At 38.2% G+C, this 17,432-nt stretch overlaps 1 protein-coding gene across 1 annotated transcript; it reads left to right on the top strand.

The window, feature by feature from the left end:
* Nucleotides 1–4: 4 nt before the first annotated feature.
* SRP54 (signal recognition particle 54) lies at nucleotides 5–15,501 on the top strand. The gene is made up of 16 exons (XM_048308066.1): nucleotides 5–136; nucleotides 3,655–3,763; nucleotides 5,205–5,296; nucleotides 5,865–5,949; nucleotides 6,875–6,979; nucleotides 8,620–8,686; nucleotides 8,773–8,830; nucleotides 9,161–9,311; nucleotides 10,198–10,346; nucleotides 11,724–11,824; nucleotides 11,934–12,020; nucleotides 12,431–12,504; nucleotides 12,757–12,865; nucleotides 13,634–13,804; nucleotides 14,302–14,397; nucleotides 15,038–15,501. The coding sequence occupies exons 2-16, from the start codon at nucleotides 3,686–3,688 to the stop codon at nucleotides 15,127–15,129; spliced, it is 1,515 nt and encodes a 504-aa protein (XP_048164023.1). The 5' UTR covers nucleotides 5–136; nucleotides 3,655–3,685; the 3' UTR covers nucleotides 15,130–15,501.
* The last annotated feature ends 1,931 nt before the right edge of the window (nucleotides 15,502–17,432 follow it).

Here is a 17,432-nt window from a genome sequence, read left to right as displayed (position 1 = left end):
CAGTGCTGACGTTTCCCTGGTCGGCGGCGGCCGCGACTCCTCGCGCTTCCAGCGGCGTCTCGCTGGGCGGCCTCGCCCCGGCGGGCTGGGCTGGGCTGGGCACGGCTCCGCCCGCGGGCCCCCCGCCGCTGTCTCGGTGAGTGCTGGTACTGCCGCCGCAGCCGCTCCGTAAGCGGCACCGCGATCCGCGGCAGTTTCTCGTGACGCGGAGGGGCCCCCGGCCCAGTCCCGGCGGGGAAGCAGGAAGCACCGCGGCTTGCCGACCCCGGGGTTGGGCGGCGGTCTGTCCTGCGGCAGCCCGGGCCGGGCAGGGTCCTCAGTCCGGCAGAGCTCCGCGGGAGCAGTTCTGGGCCTCCCGGACCCAGCCCCCGCTGTCCACAGCACCGGGACGGGACTGGCCCAGCCGGTGTCCGGCCGCTGTCTGTGGCCAGCCCTGGGTGCCTGGTGGAAAGGCAGCGACCGGCCATGTATCCCATCTTTTGTCTTCATCTCTTTTCCCGTGAAAATGAGGGCGTTGGGCCATAAGCGAGACAGCCATTCTCCCTGCTGCTGCCTTGGGGGCGCTTCCCATCGTCAGCTGGGGAATTTTAGGAGGTGGAAGCTCGTAAGTTGAGGTTGAGCATAGCTGCAGTAGCTTAAGGCATTCCCACCTGTGAAACAGCCTCTTCTCTGTTACAGTGTTGGACTTGCAGTTGGTCTTAATCCATGTATGTGTACATGTAGTATAACTTTATTGTACAGTTTTTAAGTGTTTATTTTGCTTGTTTTCTTTTAAAAGAGCTGTTATGTTTTAAAGCAGCTGTTTAAACTGCTTTTACCTGTTAGACCTATATTTTTTTCAAAATCTTGTACATTGGAGTATTGCTAGTTTAACTAGACAGATTTGGTTGGAGGTTTATGCTGGATGGGTGGGCAGGGATGGGTGGTCTGTATCTTCAGAGTTGCTTCATTGCTGGTTTGCTATGGCATAGAAAGACACCCGCTATTTCTGCTGCCCCTTTATTCCTGAAATGCCCATTTACGGCTGAAGCACAGAGGTCTTGGGACTGCAGCAGCACGAAGACCTGGGAGCTCAGTGTGGAGGTGCCCAGGCTGCTGCTCATAGAGGGGACTCGGACAGCACAGAGCTCGTGGCCTTGCTCAGCACGAGGCCTGCTCCAGGCAGCCTGGCTGTGTCCTGGGGGGCCCTGCCGGGTTTAGCCCTGCTCAGTGTGTTTGTGAGGTGCTGCATTCAAGCTAAAGTCTCCAGAACTAGGGCTGCTCAGTACATACACGTTCTGCAGTGCAGTTACCGCTAATGCTCTTCTGGCTATCTGCCAGCCCAAGCTGCCTACCTGCTAAAACATCTTACGTGTGTTTTTGTCTGGAGTGTGGCTCTCGACTTGGATGGACTGTGTCACAAGTTCTATTAATTTCTGTATTTGGCAGCCCTTAGAAATTCTGATGGCTTACGATTTCATAATGTGCTACTGAGAGCAGTTTATATGAAAATGCTTAAACTCATCTCCTTAAGCAAAGGATTTGAATTATTATTATTTTAGGGCTGTCAGAAGAAGCTTTTGGAATTCTGCAAAGGAAACATTCATTTATTAGGAAATAATTAACCTTCTGTATTTGGAAATCTGTAGAACTCTGGAAACTAATTTTAAATATTGAGTATTCACGTGACTTCTGTATGTTGGTCATCCTATCAAATTTCTTAGCTGATATATCCAAGCATTATAGTTAAGTTTGTCATTGGTTGCCATTTTAGCAGCTCAAGCTTACTGAGTTGCAAAGCTGTTTTTAAAGGTTTGGGGGGTTGTTTTTTCTTACACATTGTGATTATCCAAAATGACCTGGAAAACGTTTTGAACATCTGTTTTGCTGAGACCCTTTGGTAGAGCCTATTGATAATAATGCTTTTTTAGAATTATCCTGCAATAATGTGACTTGTATGCCTTGTAAGGAAACCTTGGAGTTTTACCACTTCAGATATCACGTAGAAATCCCCTTCCAGCAATGTAAGAAGATGGACATCCATTTCTGTTAGTGTACTGGTTTGCAAATACTCTACTGGCACAGTTCCTTAGGAAGCATAGACTAATCTTTTAATTAATATTGAGATGGTAAGGGATATCATTGCTTGTACATTCAATGTACATTAAATTTAAAATGTGTGAATATATTTATCTGTGTCATTTGCCTTACCCAACGCCTGCACTTACACTGGGTTTATTTATCCTATGTCTTCTGAAGCTCCTGGAGATTTTGTTCTACGTTGTGGCCTCAGTATCAGGGGAAGGTGGGTTAGACTGGCAGTTGTTTTGGGGGCTTTGTTGTTGGTTTAACCTGCCAAGTTGGTGACAATAATAACTCTCAATTAGACAAAGCAATCTGGAGGTTGTCTTACATGGGTGCATTGTTTCAGCTCTTATGGAATCTATCTTTTATTATTTATAAACACATTTAAAATGCTTTTTGGGGTCTGTGCAGCTGGTAAATCTTGATGTGTGTATACAGTGAGCTGCTTTCTTAGCCGTGTTGGAGCCCTCTCTTTTAAATAAAATCAGAATATAGCTAATGGTGCATTCTGAATTTCAATAAATGGACTGGCCTTTCTTCTCTGTTTTCTTTTCATTTGAGGCAGGGGGAAGTCCCAAAAATCTTTGAAACTCTCATCTGTTTTGATTACAGAGGCTCCCATTATTGGGAACTTGGCTTTCAGTTCTGAAAGGAGGAGTTCAAATGTGAGATTCTGATTTTGGCTGTCAGCAAGGGAGTAGTTTCAGTTGAGTACAAGAAAGCAACACTGTAAGTGGAAGATAAGAAGTATTTGAAGTGCTTCATTCCAGCAGTAGCTGTGGTGTTGCAAATTTTTGCTCTTCAGACAAGTTTTGGTTTGCCCTTATTCAGAATTTTAGATTGCTGATTCTACCATGCGTTCTCCTGAATATCTTGCCACCTTATATAGGGGGTGGAGTGGTTTAGCATGTTAACTAGAATGTGTACCTTTCAGAAATTAACTTTTTATGGTTTCCTAACTGTAAGTTATGGTATGCTTTAGGCTTATATATGAGATTGGTGTTTCTAGGGAACAAAAATAGTCTGTTTTTCCAATACAGCTGTTAAAAACTACTATATTAATTTTGCTTATCAAAATGCAAGTATGTTTGTAGGGTTACTGAAATGGGAAATTCAGTTTGATTTAGTGGAAGCTGGATAAAATGCAACTGATAAATAATGTTGAATTTTGCTAGCAAAATATTTTGCTTCTGGTCATACTGTTTTTGCAGGATGCAGAGTTTCTAGGCTATTCTGCTTGATTTTATTCTGTCATGTAGTATATTGCTGATAAGAGGATAAAAAGCATTTAGCATTCTTTCTGGAAGTCTATCTGGACTGGTTTTTTTTCATGGTGAATTCAATGCACATTTCTTCTACACAATGAAATCCTTCCTAATTAAAGTGTGGTATCTCTCTTTTTAAGTAGGCCATCAGAATTGCCTAAAATTAACTTCAGGCCAATATTTCCTAAAAATAACTTTAAAAAGTAAAACTTGTGCACTTTCTAGAATGCAAAGCAGGATTCTTACCCAAAAGTTACTTGAATAATTAATTTGTGATGACATAGCTTCAAATAGTTTAAAATTTGATTTTTAAATTTTTTTCCAGATCCTTCTGAGTTGTACTTGAACCCGCCAAAATGGTTCTGGCAGATCTTGGAAGAAAAATAACTTCAGCATTGCGCTCACTGAGCAATGCTACAATTATCAATGAAGAGGTATGTAGTGTACAAATGTGGTGGCACTAACACTTGAAAAGTTCTGAGAAAAAGCTCTCAAAGGCTGATGAGAAGCTTGAAGTAGGCTGATGTTCTCCCTAGACTTTTTTTTTTCCTTCACGTAAAATTTCTACTAGAGGTTTTAAGCCCCTAAGAGTACTGCCTGAACGTAAAACTAGATTTATACCTGGGTCATCACCTCAGACATAGTGGGTCCCGTGGTGAAAGGGTCCTTGAGCCTGGTGGCTGTACTTAGGGAGATTAGTGTTCTGTGGAGGTAATGCTGGAGGGAGGCAATGTGTACCTAAGTTTGGATGAAAGGTAGGTGCCTGCTCTGATTTATGTGTGTGCACAGGCAGACTATGGAGATGTGTACTAGGCTGCTAGAAACTGAAATGTGGAAGAACAAATATGTTTCAATGTAAGCTTTGCTGTCTGAAATGTGAGGGATGTTTTGCATTTGCTGCCTTTATATTCAAGCCAGTGTATGGTTCAGGAAGTTTGTTTGGCTTGGTATGGTCTGTATTTTTTCTAATTAAGAGTTTGAAATTATAACTAGGTGTGTTCTGTCATAGGAGTGCAATACAAGATGGAAAACTAACTAATGTGATGGTTTCAAAGTGTCTCTGAGTACATAGATTGCTAGAAACGCTTTTCAGGTGGAAAGATGGGTGGCTTAAAGTAACTAAAAAGTAGGCTCATTGAGAGCTGTAGGGTTAGAACTTATGCATAGAGAAAAACTTCTAATATATGTTCTTCTGGGAGACAAAAAATCCTTAACTGAAGCAAATACAGCCCAATTAAATTTTTTTAGCTATGGAAGCTTTTATCCTGCAAGAGCTCAAGATGTGAAAATGAGATCATTTATGCAGGTGTTACTTTCAGAAAAATCTTTCTGTTCAAGACTTTGAAAACTCAGAATAAACAGGGTTTCTGGCTGAGGCACCTGCTTACCTAAAAGGCATACAATCAGAGCAGCAGTCCAGTTTCTGAAAATGCAGCTAGCAGGGTGTCCATCTTACAGCTAAGGAATATTGTTATTTACAGAAATGGGGTTGTGATCTGAGATTTTTTTTTTTGATGTACTCTCTAAGGAGTACCCAGAGGGAAGTTTAGGAAGTCTTGCTGCCATATGAGCTGCTGGCCATAATGCAATAGGAAGTGTTTTATGTTAGTGTTATACAGTGTGCAATTGTTAAAATTGAGAACCCTTCTCTTTCAGTATTACCCTTTCAGATTTAAATTGTATTTACATAGGAACAAATGCACAGGTTTTTTTTGTGACAGTTGATTTAATGGTAGGACTACATGCATTTAATTTGTGAAAGCCATGGTTGTATCATAAATAGACTTTAACATTCTTATTTTGACCTAATAGTGGCCTAGTTAATGTCTGTGTATTGTAAAACAATTTCTCTAATTTTTCTTTTATACTCCGAAGGTTTTAAATGCTATGTTAAAAGAAGTATGTACAGCATTACTGGAAGCTGATGTTAATATCAAACTTGTGAAGCAACTCAGAGAAAATGTCAAGTAAGTGAAATAGTGAAAATGCATTTAACTTTTGATATTTGTAAAAGCTGTAATTTGAGTTTACAAAGAACAACTAATTTGTAACTTTATATGTTGGGGTTTTTTTAGACACACCGAGTTTACTTTGAACTAAATGTTTAGCCAGTTCCATCAAAAGAATCTTCAGTCAAATTTAGTCATTTATTGCTGTTACAGGCTTGTTTCAAATATCTATTGCTGTCATCAGTTGAGTTGTCTGATAAACAAGTTCTTCATTACTTCCTAGACACATCATCTTCACATGTTCTGTGCTGGCTATAAATAGATACGTGTATGTGACTAGTACTGTTACGTTGCCTATTTTCAGATGTGTAATCTAAGTAAATGCAAGTCTGAAAGATGCATTTTAGAAACCTGTTTTTGTCCTCCACATAAGAATGTCTCCCATGCATGTCACTTCTTAAGTACATCCTATCTGAAAACTCAGAACAAATCAGGGTGCTGTTGCAGTTGCAAAAACTTCGTTTATTACTAGGTTCAAGTGATGCGTTCAGTTATGCTAGTTGTTTCATGGTTTTCTTAAACTCAGGTCTGCAATTGATCTTGAAGAAATGGCATCTGGCCTTAACAAAAGAAAAATGATCCAGCATGCAGTCTTTAAAGAGCTTGTTAAGGTAGGACTTAAAAATTCTGCATTGCATCACTTTCCTTGTACAGTCTGGGCTTGGAAGTAGTGCAGTAGCAAGCCAAGATTTTGAGTGGTTATGTGGTACCTGCAGTTATGCTTTCTGATGTGAGGCTTCTTACTATTGCAAACAGTAGTATTCTAATTGAAACTACATCCTGGGCATTTCTCAAACTAACTTCAGTTTAAGCTTTAAGTTCAATTGTTCTTATTCTTCAACTGGAAGGTAAAGACAAGAGTAAAGTACTGCTAGCTTCTAGACTGTCTTTGGTTGTCCCAGAACACACCTTTGCTACCCTAATATTCAGACTACTTATAAGTCTTTGGGAACGTGTTAAGTAATAACCCAACAGCTCAAAGCAACATTTCTCATAAATCTGCCTTCTTGGTCAAATCAGGACTTGGGTATCCATATTCTGACCTCTGTCCAGTTAACAGTGTAGTCATTTGTTCTTCTGTAGTCTGTGCCCAGACATATGGTGGCTCTCAGGAATGTATGTACCTTCTACTCATTTCACAAGTGAGGCAGCAACCCTAAAAAGCCTTCTGTGCTGTAGGATTCTTACTAGAAGAAGCCCATCCTGAGCAGTGACAGAGGGCCAGAGGTCACCTTTCTGTGTTGGTTGTTATCCTTTTGCCATATACACAGGCCACCCTGACTCTGCTTGGTGTTAGAAAGAAATTAATGCTGTTATTGTTGCAGAATTATCATGCAGAACATTATGTAGTATAGATATCTTGCACGGGCTGTTGCTGTTCACTGTAAATCAACAAGAACCTAAGCCAGATTAAGATGACAATGTGCAAAAATCGATTTGCTCCTTTGAATATGAAACCAGGCACCTAGCATGACTGTGACACCAGCTGTTCTGTGCTTTGGAAATTTGTTACCTATATTACTCTTCGTTCTTTAGCTTGTAGATCCTGGAGTCAAGGCATGGACACCTACCAAAGGAAAACAGAATATTATAATGTTTGTTGGTTTGCAAGGAAGTGGTAAAACAACAACTTGTTCAAAGGTAACATACAGTGAATCTCTCTGCATCGTTTTTGGTTTGTTTGTTGGGGTTTTTTTTGCCTTGGGGAAGCTGGTGGTCACTGGACTCCTTAGGTAGGATTGGCTTGTGATCTGTGCTGGTTTTGTTAGTAGGAAAGCTGTAACTCACTACCACGTAGAGATACATTTGCAGAGGGGTTTCTGAGATGAGATGAATGTTCAAAGTAATATTCTTTTGGGGCAATTTATGGCTTGTAGGACTCCCTTCAAAACTTTTTAAACGAAACTCTTGATGAAACAATACCCTATATGGATAAGAGTCTTTCTATTTGTCCTTGTACTTAGTGGAGTTAAACCACAACATTGTAATTCACTTTCTAGGATTAAGACTAGTACTAAGACTGGATGCTTATTCTATTACTTATTTAGGAAAACGAGAGGAATTTGGCCTTTGTATTAGATACCTCAGTTAAGTATAAATGGGTGATATGAAACCTCTTCCAGCCCCTGATTCATTGAGAAAATTTGCATTTGTATTTTTTTAAGGCTAAAAAAGAAATGCTCTGAATCAACGTATCTTCACCTCTCCAACAAGGCCTTCCCCGTTTGTTAGTGTAAGGTCAAACAGCACACCATTCCTTGTGGGATCATCTGCTACCTGTGACAGAAAGTTGTCATCTGTGCTTTCCAGGAACCTCCTGGATGGTTTGTGCTTCACTGCATTGCTTCTCCAGCAGATGTCAGGGTGCTTGAAGTCCCTCACAAGAACCAGGGCCTGTGACTTTGAGGCTGCTTCAAGCTGCCTGTAGAAGGCCTCATCCACTTGCTCCTTCTCATCAGGTGGCCTGTAACAAACACCCACTACATCACCCTCACTAATCTGCCCTTTTCTCTTAAACCATAAGCTCTTGACTCGCTCATCATTCACCCCGAGACAGAGCTGGATATATTCCAAGTTGTGAGGAGAAATTATCCTGTGGAAAAAGATGCATCTTTGTTATTTTTTGTCATCTCCTTTTGAGATTTACATATAGTGATAAACTCAGTATAGCCTGCTCTGATTTCAGAAGACTTTAATGCTTCTGTAGGTGAACTTTATTTTGAACATTTGTCTTTGGTCAGTCAAGTGTTTTGTGAACGTACATAGCACCAGTGAAGCTGAGTGTTGTAAGAAGGTTAAGGATTCTATCCACTGCTTTTAAACATGTCCTTTAAAGGGAAATATCTTTGTTCCTGTGGAAGTACAGAAACATAGAGCTGTACAAGTTGTAGCCATTATGGTACTTGATATTGAAGTATTGCTTTGGGTGGTTTCTACATCCTAGTCCAATCTGCAGGATTAATTTATCTGCAGTAAGAAGAATTCAGGAGTTAGTAAAATGGGAACTTAAGTTATTTGTAGTCATTCCTAGAAATTGTCATTTCAAGAAATTGAAATCAGAAACAGAGTCAAGCAGGTGTTTTCATCTTGCCATTAATAATTATTTATAACGTGCTTTTCTAAATAATGGCCATGCTAACAGTGAACAGTCTTACTCTGTGGCCTCAGTTATAGAAAGGCTGGCTTGACTTTGTGTCCTCTGTGTGAGACTTACAAGATGTTGGAAGTGTCATGTCAGTGGGACTTTGGTGTAACTACTTGTTTTGGATTTTATTTCACAGTTAGCATACTTCTATCAGAGGAAAGGCTGGAAGACTTGTTTAATATGTGCAGACACATACAGAGCAGGTAACACAGACTTTAATGATGTAGTTCTCTATCTATAATATTTGCAGATTTTCTTAAGTAGTCCCTTGACTATACCTGTCTTACAGGTGCTTTTGACCAGTTAAAGCAGAATGCCACAAAAGCAAGAATTCCCTTTTATGGGAGGTAAGCATCTTTCAGAATCACTTTGGAGAACAATTCAACTCCAATTATGTATTGTTCCTTATTGAACATTTTGCACTAAACCCCATCTAGCATCACCTAATTTGAGGGAAGGTGTAATAGAACTTATTGCAACTTCCAGCAGGTGAGACAGACTTCAGTCTTTGTGCTTTGGTTCACTGAACAGTAAGGGTAAATGGCTTAGGAAAGCGTATTTTTAACCAATTTTCTCTTGGCATAAGAGGAATTCCCTCTTGAAATCTAGATAGATTTATAGTTAACAAGTTTATAGTCAAGTGACAAAATTCTGAGTCTCTTTCTCTTTTTGACCAGTTATACAGAAATGGATCCTGTAATAATTGCCTCAGAAGGTGTTGAGAAATTTAAGAATGAAAACTTTGAAATAATCATTGTTGATACAAGTGGACGTCACAAACAAGAAGACTCTTTGTTTGAAGAGATGTTACAAGTTGCTAATGCCATAGTAAGTAGTTTTGAGAAATACAGTAACTTGGCATAGTCATTTGATGACAATTGATTGATCTTTATTCTAATGTTCTGTGTGCATTTTGCTTTAACTCCTAGACTATATTAGAAATTACAAACAGGTATGAATAAGCAAGGGCTGAATGAGCAGCGCTTGTTAGTTTTGTGTCAGTTTTAATTCTTCTGTTCTTCTGTTCAAGGGTGCTTGCATATAACCGGACTGCCATTCCTGCTTTAACTTTTCCGGATCTTTGCATTGAAAAACTAGATAAAAGAACTAGTCTGATCTGGTTTCCTTGAACTATGAATACTAAACTTTCTGTGATTGTCACAAATAATTGCAGTGAAACAGAGAAGATGATTGGATAACTTTCAACAGTTTTGATATGTAAATGAAGCTGGTGTTTCTATGGCTTTAAGAAGTCTGGCTATTTGTTTGATTCTGTGGTCTTGCATGACAATATGACACTTCCCACACAATTCCTGCTAATGGCTGATTTATTTTTAGAGGAATGGATGTCTTAAATATCTGAATGTAAAACCAAATGGAAGATGTTAGCTATTAATTGCTTGTAGATACTAATTAGCTTAGTGGCTCAAGATACTGGCTAAAATCACTTGAAACATAACTAATAAGCACGAACCTATTAAATTGTAATGTTTCATGTTATAGATAAATCATGTAGTCATACAGCATCAGAATTTTTTAAACGGTCCTTAGATAATATTGTTCATAAAACAGTGATCCTGTTTTAAACTCTAGCATACAGCTCTTGTATACTGTTATTGCAGTAAGTTCTGCTACTGAACATACATAATAATAATGCATGAACATTGTTTTGTAAAGCAGGAATTGATTATTTTGTGAATCTCATTTCTCCTAGCAACCAGATAACATTGTTTATGTGATGGATGCTTCCATTGGCCAAGCTTGTGAAGCTCAAGCTAAAGCTTTCAAAGACAAAGTAGATGTAGCTTCTGTTATTGTTACTAAGCTTGATGGACATGCCAAAGGAGGTGGAGCTCTTAGTGCGTAAGTACTGTGGTATAATAGTGTCCAGCGTCTGGCCATGCACAGTCAGCCATGAAATGCGTTTGTGTCTCGCAGAAACCTGTTCTGTGGAAGTGTCACTGTCACACTGCACAGAATCTAAGTCAGTCACACTTAGATTCTTACCCTTCTTCTGGTGGGTAGGATCACCTGTTGATATTTAATGTCAGAATCAGATGATATGATGTATTTTCAGTGCAGTAGTATGTATTGTCACAGGTCAGACTTTTATCTTCTGAAATCAGCATCAAGCAATATTCATTGCATATTGTGTATCAGGCATTTTTCCAAAAAAATAAATCTGGGCTCAATAGATATGACTGACATGAAAAGTTTTGCACCCCGAGAGTTTTTTCCAAAAGGGGAAAAAGTGTACCTTGTCATATCTAGTGACCTTAAAACTGTGATGCAAATTAAACTTCTGGATTGGCAGCGTCCAGAAACTTGGTGAAAAGTTGACTGTGGTCATACTTAGGTGATTCCATTCTTGTTGGACTTCCCATGTGCTGTATCTTGGCAGAGTGTGGACTAGAAAATGTTACATTTTATCTTCAGCCTTTTATGATTGTTCCAGCTGCCTTTCAATGATATAGTTTGTATGGAGCTGAGATGATTTGTCAAAACAGTCAAAATTAGCTGACACTGACTTACTAAATCACTGCCTGTCTTTGATCTGAAGTGTTAAGAGTTCCTAAACTGCCATATGTATTTTGCTTTTTTAATAGCATAATGTTGGAAGACTAAAGCTTTCCATATTTTCATTTTGCTCATGCTCTAGTTGTCATGTGCTTGTGTGCCTTAAGTCTGCTGTGTTTGCTCTGTACTGTCTGTGGACTGAAAGCTGAGTTTTAGATAAAAGCTAGTACAAATGTGGTGGAAAGGTTCTGAGTTTTCTTACGCTTGAGCTTTTTCCTGTGTTGGAAATGAGATTGTCTTTTGTATGAGGTACCTTGAAGAAATTGTAATCAATACCTGTCATCTGACAGTATTATCATTAGTATCAGTATGGATCAGTAATATCCCAGTATAAGGATAATTTGGAGATGATTTAGTTTTCTTTCTTTCCACTCAAGTTTCTTAAACTCAGCAATGAAAATAAGCAACTTATATTTTTGTTGATGATTTTTTTTCCAAACAGAGTTTGTATTTCATAAAGTACTAATTAGAGAAAAATCTTTTTAACTACTCTGAGCTAAACATCCCAGTGCTGGATGTTTTTTCATTAGTAGTTTGAGGAGTAAGGCAGATACTTCAGACAGAATGCATAGTGTTGATGCTGCCTAGCTGATTATGTTAATAGGTGGTACAAAAGATAGATGGTATTTGAAAGGCCATTTCATAAAATATATTTTATTGCAGAGTTGCTGCCACAAAGAGTCCTATTATTTTTATTGGAACTGGCGAGCACATAGATGACTTTGAACCCTTTAAAACACAGCCTTTCATCAGCAAGCTGCTTGGTATGTCTTATGTACAACTGTACTTACAAGACACTTTTAATTGGATAATGGAAAGTCAAAGTGTAATCTTAATCTTAATGCTAATTTCAGAGCTGTTTTCTTTTTCCAGGTATGGGTGATATTGAAGGATTGATAGATAAAGTAAATGAGTTAAAGTTGGATGATAACGAAGCACTCATAGAAAAGCTAAAACATGGTAAGTTACTCCCAAGGCCTGAATAGCAGATGCCTTACAGTGACCTGACTGTGGCAGGTTCTCTGCGACGGAGACCACTGAATTAATTTGTGCTGTGTGTAGACAGAAACAACTTGTTCATGTGCACAGTGAAGAATGGTTATTCTTTCTCCAGTAAATGTGGCGGCCAAGTAAATTGAGTTGTGTTTTTCAAATGATAAGTCTGTCAGACTATAACTGCAGAGTAACTAGCTTAATGGTTCAGCATGTGCTATCTGAAACTGTTTGGCCATATTAGAGGTTTATTTATCCACTTATCTATGTAGTATAGTATTTACCTTATAAACATGAAGAATAATTGAAAAAGGAGAGTAAGACCAAAATGTTAATGTGTGACTTCTGCTAACTTTTCTTTTGTTGTTGTGCTTCAGGTCAGTTTACATTAAGAGATATGTATGAACAATTCCAAAACATCATGAAAATGGGACCATTCAGTCAGATCTTGGTTAGTTATCCCCAAAATAATTTTATTTTATCAGATTTTCATTGATATTTGACAAATTTCTATAAACTTAAAACTCTTAATTGAAATTTGTTATAATCTGTGCTCTATGTTTTTCAAAAAGGTGAAATGATTTGCCTACTGCAGTATCTAACTACTGAACTAACAGTTGCTGTCTATATATCTTTCTGCTTAATTAAAGTTATAGCTTTGCCTATTCTGACACAGCTTTTTGTTTTCCATTCTTAAAACAAGGGCATGATCCCTGGTTTTGGAACTGACTTCATGAGTAAAGGCAATGAACAGGAATCAATGGCAAGGCTAAAGAAACTCATGACTATAATGGACAGTATGAATGATCAAGGTAAAACAAATTTCACTGACTACTTTTTAATTAATTGTTGAACAAGCTTATTTAGAGAGATCTTCCTGGAAACAAAAAGACATACTGTAGCATGTACAACCACAGAAAATGACAAGCATTTAACATTCTTGGAAATAGCAAGGAGTACTTGTGTCTCCAGATTTCTTAATAAATCTAAATATTTAGAGATACTTTGCCTGTTGCTGCTCTGTCTTGTGTAGAGTAGGTAGAATTTTGAATAATTTCCATTCTATTGGAAATTAATAGATTTTTATTTTTTGTATTGTAACTGTTCATAAATTATTAATGCTATACTTGCAAATTAAAAAACTATGTTAATCTTTAATCTGGCATTGCTGTCTTTTTTCCTACCCGTGCTCAAATTTACTTGGTGACATAGCCTGATCTCTGGAATTCAAAGTGTTGTTTCTAATCCACCCATAACTCCTGCAGTAGTATGCTCTGACCCTTGTGCTAAACCCATTAATATGGCTTAAGACCAAGTATGCCAAGAGCATAATTTATTCACACAGCTTTTCTTCTATCATGGTGATTAACATATGACTATAAGAGCTTTTTAGTATTACTTCCTAGAATATTATGTCTCAGTGATTTATGTAAAATTTTACATTGTCACTTCTAAAACTAAGTTTTTATTCTCTGGCTCAAAATTAGATTCTCAACAATGAGAACAGGTTTACTTCCAATTGTAACAGTTTTTAATGTCAGTAACTCAACGGATTTTTCTTTTCCCCCCTGTAATTGCAGAACTTGACAGTACAGATGGTGCCAAAGTTTTCAGTAAGCAGCCAGGAAGAATCCAAAGAGTAGCAAGAGGATCAGGTGTTTCTACCAGAGATGTTCAGGAGCTTTTGACCCAATACACTAAGTTTGCACAGATGGTGAAAAAGATGGGAGGCATCAAAGGGCTTTTCAAAGGTAAAAATCCTCAGACAAACTGAAACAGCTATCAAGAATCTGTAAAGACTGCAAACCAAACACCCCACCCTAAAATTTATTAACTCATTGGGGAGGTCACTTGATGTGTGAACACAGAGGACGTGAGAGCATGCTGATGAGGGAGAAGAGAAAGTGAGTTGTAGCTCACTCATTCTCATGATGTTTGAAAGTTCTTTCATGTGACTGGTAAGAGGTGCACTGTTCTTCATGCCACCGATGTGTAACTTAGCAAGGAAAGCTACTGTATTTCTATCAATGCAGACTTGATTACTGCTACAGTACTAACACTCCATTCTGTTACGTGGAGTGCAGGGACTGCTGATCCTAAATGGACTTTTAAGTGGCTGATGTAGTAACTTCTAATAATGGACTCATTGATTTGAGTCTAGAATTAGGAGGTAACATTTGGATTTATTTTATTTCTAGCCCCGCATGTTAATCCGTTTTCTTATGATTGCTCTTTTCTTTTTATTTAGGTGGTGATATGTCCAAGAATGTAAACCCATCTCAGCTGGCCAAACTGAACCAGCAGATGGCAAAGATGATGGATCCAAGAGTTCTTCATCATATGGGTATGTACTGAATTTTTATAGCTTGAAGAGAAGACTGCTAATTATGGTGGAGCATTTGAAATATAGAAGTGAGGAGGGGGATGGGAGACTATATGCATTATATATCAGTATTAAGTATTTCTAGGGTTTTCTAACAAGAATCAGAAAATTTAGTCCAAATGCTTTGCACTTAGCAGTGCTTAATCTAGTCTTTTCATTTGGATTCAGCTCTCAAAATGAGCAATTGGAATGGTGTCTGGGAATAGTGATGACTTGAAGGATGTCTGTGGTAAAACAAATCTTCCTAGACTTCCCTTCTCTTCTAAGATTGCCTCAAGTAATTAAATTTGACAAGAGCAGCTTTAAATAAAGACCCCCCCATACCTGAACCTTACTAATTGATAATAGTCATTCCATCAAGGTTTTTTCTTTTGTCTAGTTCTTAATACACAAGTCATCTTAAAGCCTGGTGTTTTGCAGACCTTTCTGTAATTAGTCACTCAGTTCTTTATTTTCAATAGCTGTTTAAACCTAGTTTCAGTCTTGGGCTTCTGCCTTTGTAAATTACTGGAATAGTGTGTGTACAGTAATGGTGCCTCAAGCAAGAGAGCTGTGCTTCAGAGTTAATTAACACATTCACGTTCTCACTTATTTTCTCCAGGTGGCATGGCTGGTTTGCAGTCAATGATGAGACAATTTCAACAAGGTGCTGCTGGGAATATGAAAGGCATGATGGGATTCAATAATATGTAAAGAAGCCTTAACACAAATGGACTTGGTTGACTCTTCATTGCAACCTGAGTAAATGAATTTGCTTTCTTCCTTTTTACAGTGATGAGAGAGTGGTCTTTTGAAATCTTATCCAGGCTTCTCAGTTTCTACATCTAATTTCTGAAAACTATTTTTGCTTAAATTAGTTCCTCTCCACTAATAACTGATGGCACAAAGAGTAATTCAGTTTAATAAAACAAAATCATGATGTAAAATTTTAATATTTAGAGACACTTTTTAATCGTTTACATCAAATGGCAGCCATTATATTTGTAAACAACCCTGATCTTTGGTTATAGTAACATAAAATGTCACAAATATACTGTAAAATAAAATTTAAGTGGTTATAAACAAGGGAATGGCCTGTTTCTTCAGTTCCTTTTAACTGTCTTTTATCAGTATGTAATGAGATTATTTCCTTAGTTTGATTTGTTTCTAAAGACTGTTGTAACTTACGTTTGGCATAGATACTGTAAGACTGTGTCAGTACCTGAAAATGTGCTGTTGGTGCTCAGCTGTGGAGCATTTTTAGAAAGTAGATGTGTTGTGCTCAGGTTTGTACAAGACTTTGTTGTAAAGAATTTTATCATTCTTCCCCTATACACAAAGAATCAAGTGACTGAAAAAATACAGGTATGCAGATATCAAACTGTCTCATACGCTGAAGATAATCTTCATACCAGGCTGCCAATTAAGCAGTTCTTTTGTTCTGGAGATAATTTGTAATGCATATTCGGTGAAATTTTTTGCTGGTACTGAACTTTAAAACAGCTGTATCTAACAGAACATACTGCCCCAACTCAGTTACAGTCTGATCTTCATTTCCTATAGCATTTGTTTAGTATTTCAGTTTACTCGGTTGGTCTCAAAAGGGTAGAATCTACAGGCTGGCTTCAGAACTAGGTGTAGACCAAGATGAACCTTGAAATCCAACATAGATCTTGGCAAATATGGTAAGATCTTTTACCCTTATCTTAGGGTAAGAGGGTGTATTATAAATTTTAATATACTGCAGAGTGCTTGGTTTGTAAATGGACACCTCTTGCTGCTGTCTAGATAAAAGTTGAGTGCAGTAATTAAAACAAGTGGGTCCCTCTGTCAGCCAGTTCTCTGAGATAGTGGCAGCTAACAGGGAATATCTTACATAGGAAATTATACTCTTGCACTAATAAAATGTAAGGTATGCTGTAATGTGAAACTGTCTCCTGCTTGATTAGTGGTATGTGTTCAGTATATGGAAGGTGCTGAAAAATCTTCAAGTATGCCATCTCCCTAAATGCACTGCATTTTATGCATAGCATTAATCTGTAAACTGATCAATTAAGTTGAATCTTTGTATTTTAAGTATGACAAAAGAATGAGTCTTTGCATATCACCAGTTTGTAGGGAAGCTGTCCTCAGCTACTGAAGTGGTATGCTTACTAAAACTTGATTTTTCTTTTTTATAGTATTTTTAGTTCTTGAGCAGTATAAAACAATGCAATATGCAGAACCATGTAGTATGAAATCTTGGTTTGAAATGCAGTCCTTAGGGGAGAGTGGATGGTTAATGTTTTTGATGGAAATCAAACATGAATAGGGATATTGAGGATGAAGAGTGAAGCACTGTGCTCCAGGACAGGCTCAGTCAGACTGTCAAGTTACCAACAATTAACTCTTATGTTCAGCTTGTGGCCTACATTTAGTTTTAACTTTTAGTTCACCATTTCCCAAGTACTAAAACTGCAACCAGATAGGAAGAGCTGTCACTGGCTGAGTGTTGGCAGAGACAAGGGCAAGTAGAGAATGCATTTTCTTTAAAGTATAAGATGTGTCAATTATTACTTCTAAGCTAGATGCTGGAATGAATAACATGTATATTGCTCTCACCTTAGCAAGCCAGGCAGAAAATACTTAGGAGCCTGCTTAGAAAAATTGCCTGATGATCCCAAGTCTGGAAAAAAAACCCACATCCATGATGGAGACACTAAGAACAAGAGTTCAGCTGTATAGGAGTACTTCTAAATGGATTGGTGACTTACATGGCCTCTCACAGCTTGATGCAAATACAACTCTCCTGGCAAGTGTGTAACGATAACTCCCAGCACCATTTTCTTGCATTAGGGGTTTTTGTACTCATCCTCTACAGGATCTCAGAAAAGTCTGCAGAAAAGTTTTCTCTGGCATACAAGAACCTTGAAGAGCTAGAGTCAAGCCAAATTCACTGGAAATGCTTAGAAGACTGAGGTCTGTCTTCCTGTGTATATCTTGCTGAAAGCTGTTGCTGCTGTCAGACAAGCTTTTGT

This window comes from Corvus hawaiiensis, chromosome 6 (assembly GCF_020740725.1).
Source record: "Corvus hawaiiensis isolate bCorHaw1 chromosome 6, bCorHaw1.pri.cur, whole genome shotgun sequence".
Lineage (NCBI taxonomy): Eukaryota > Metazoa > Chordata > Aves > Passeriformes > Corvidae > Corvus > Corvus hawaiiensis.
The sequence above is the reverse complement of the archived record's forward strand: the minus strand, read 5'-3'. Positions and strand labels throughout refer to the sequence as shown.

Coding starts and splice junctions, on each gene's coding strand:
- SRP54 (XM_048308066.1), top strand. CDS start 3,686: ATGGTTCTGGCAGATCTTGGAAGAAAAATAACTTCAGCATTGCGCTCA. Junction 10,347..11,723: donor GGAGGTGGAGCTCTTAGTGC/GTAAGTACTGTG, acceptor ATTTTATTGCAG/AGTTGCTGCCACAAAGAGTC. Junction 12,505..12,756: donor GACCATTCAGTCAGATCTTG/GTTAGTTATCCC, acceptor TCTTAAAACAAG/GGCATGATCCCTGGTTTTGG.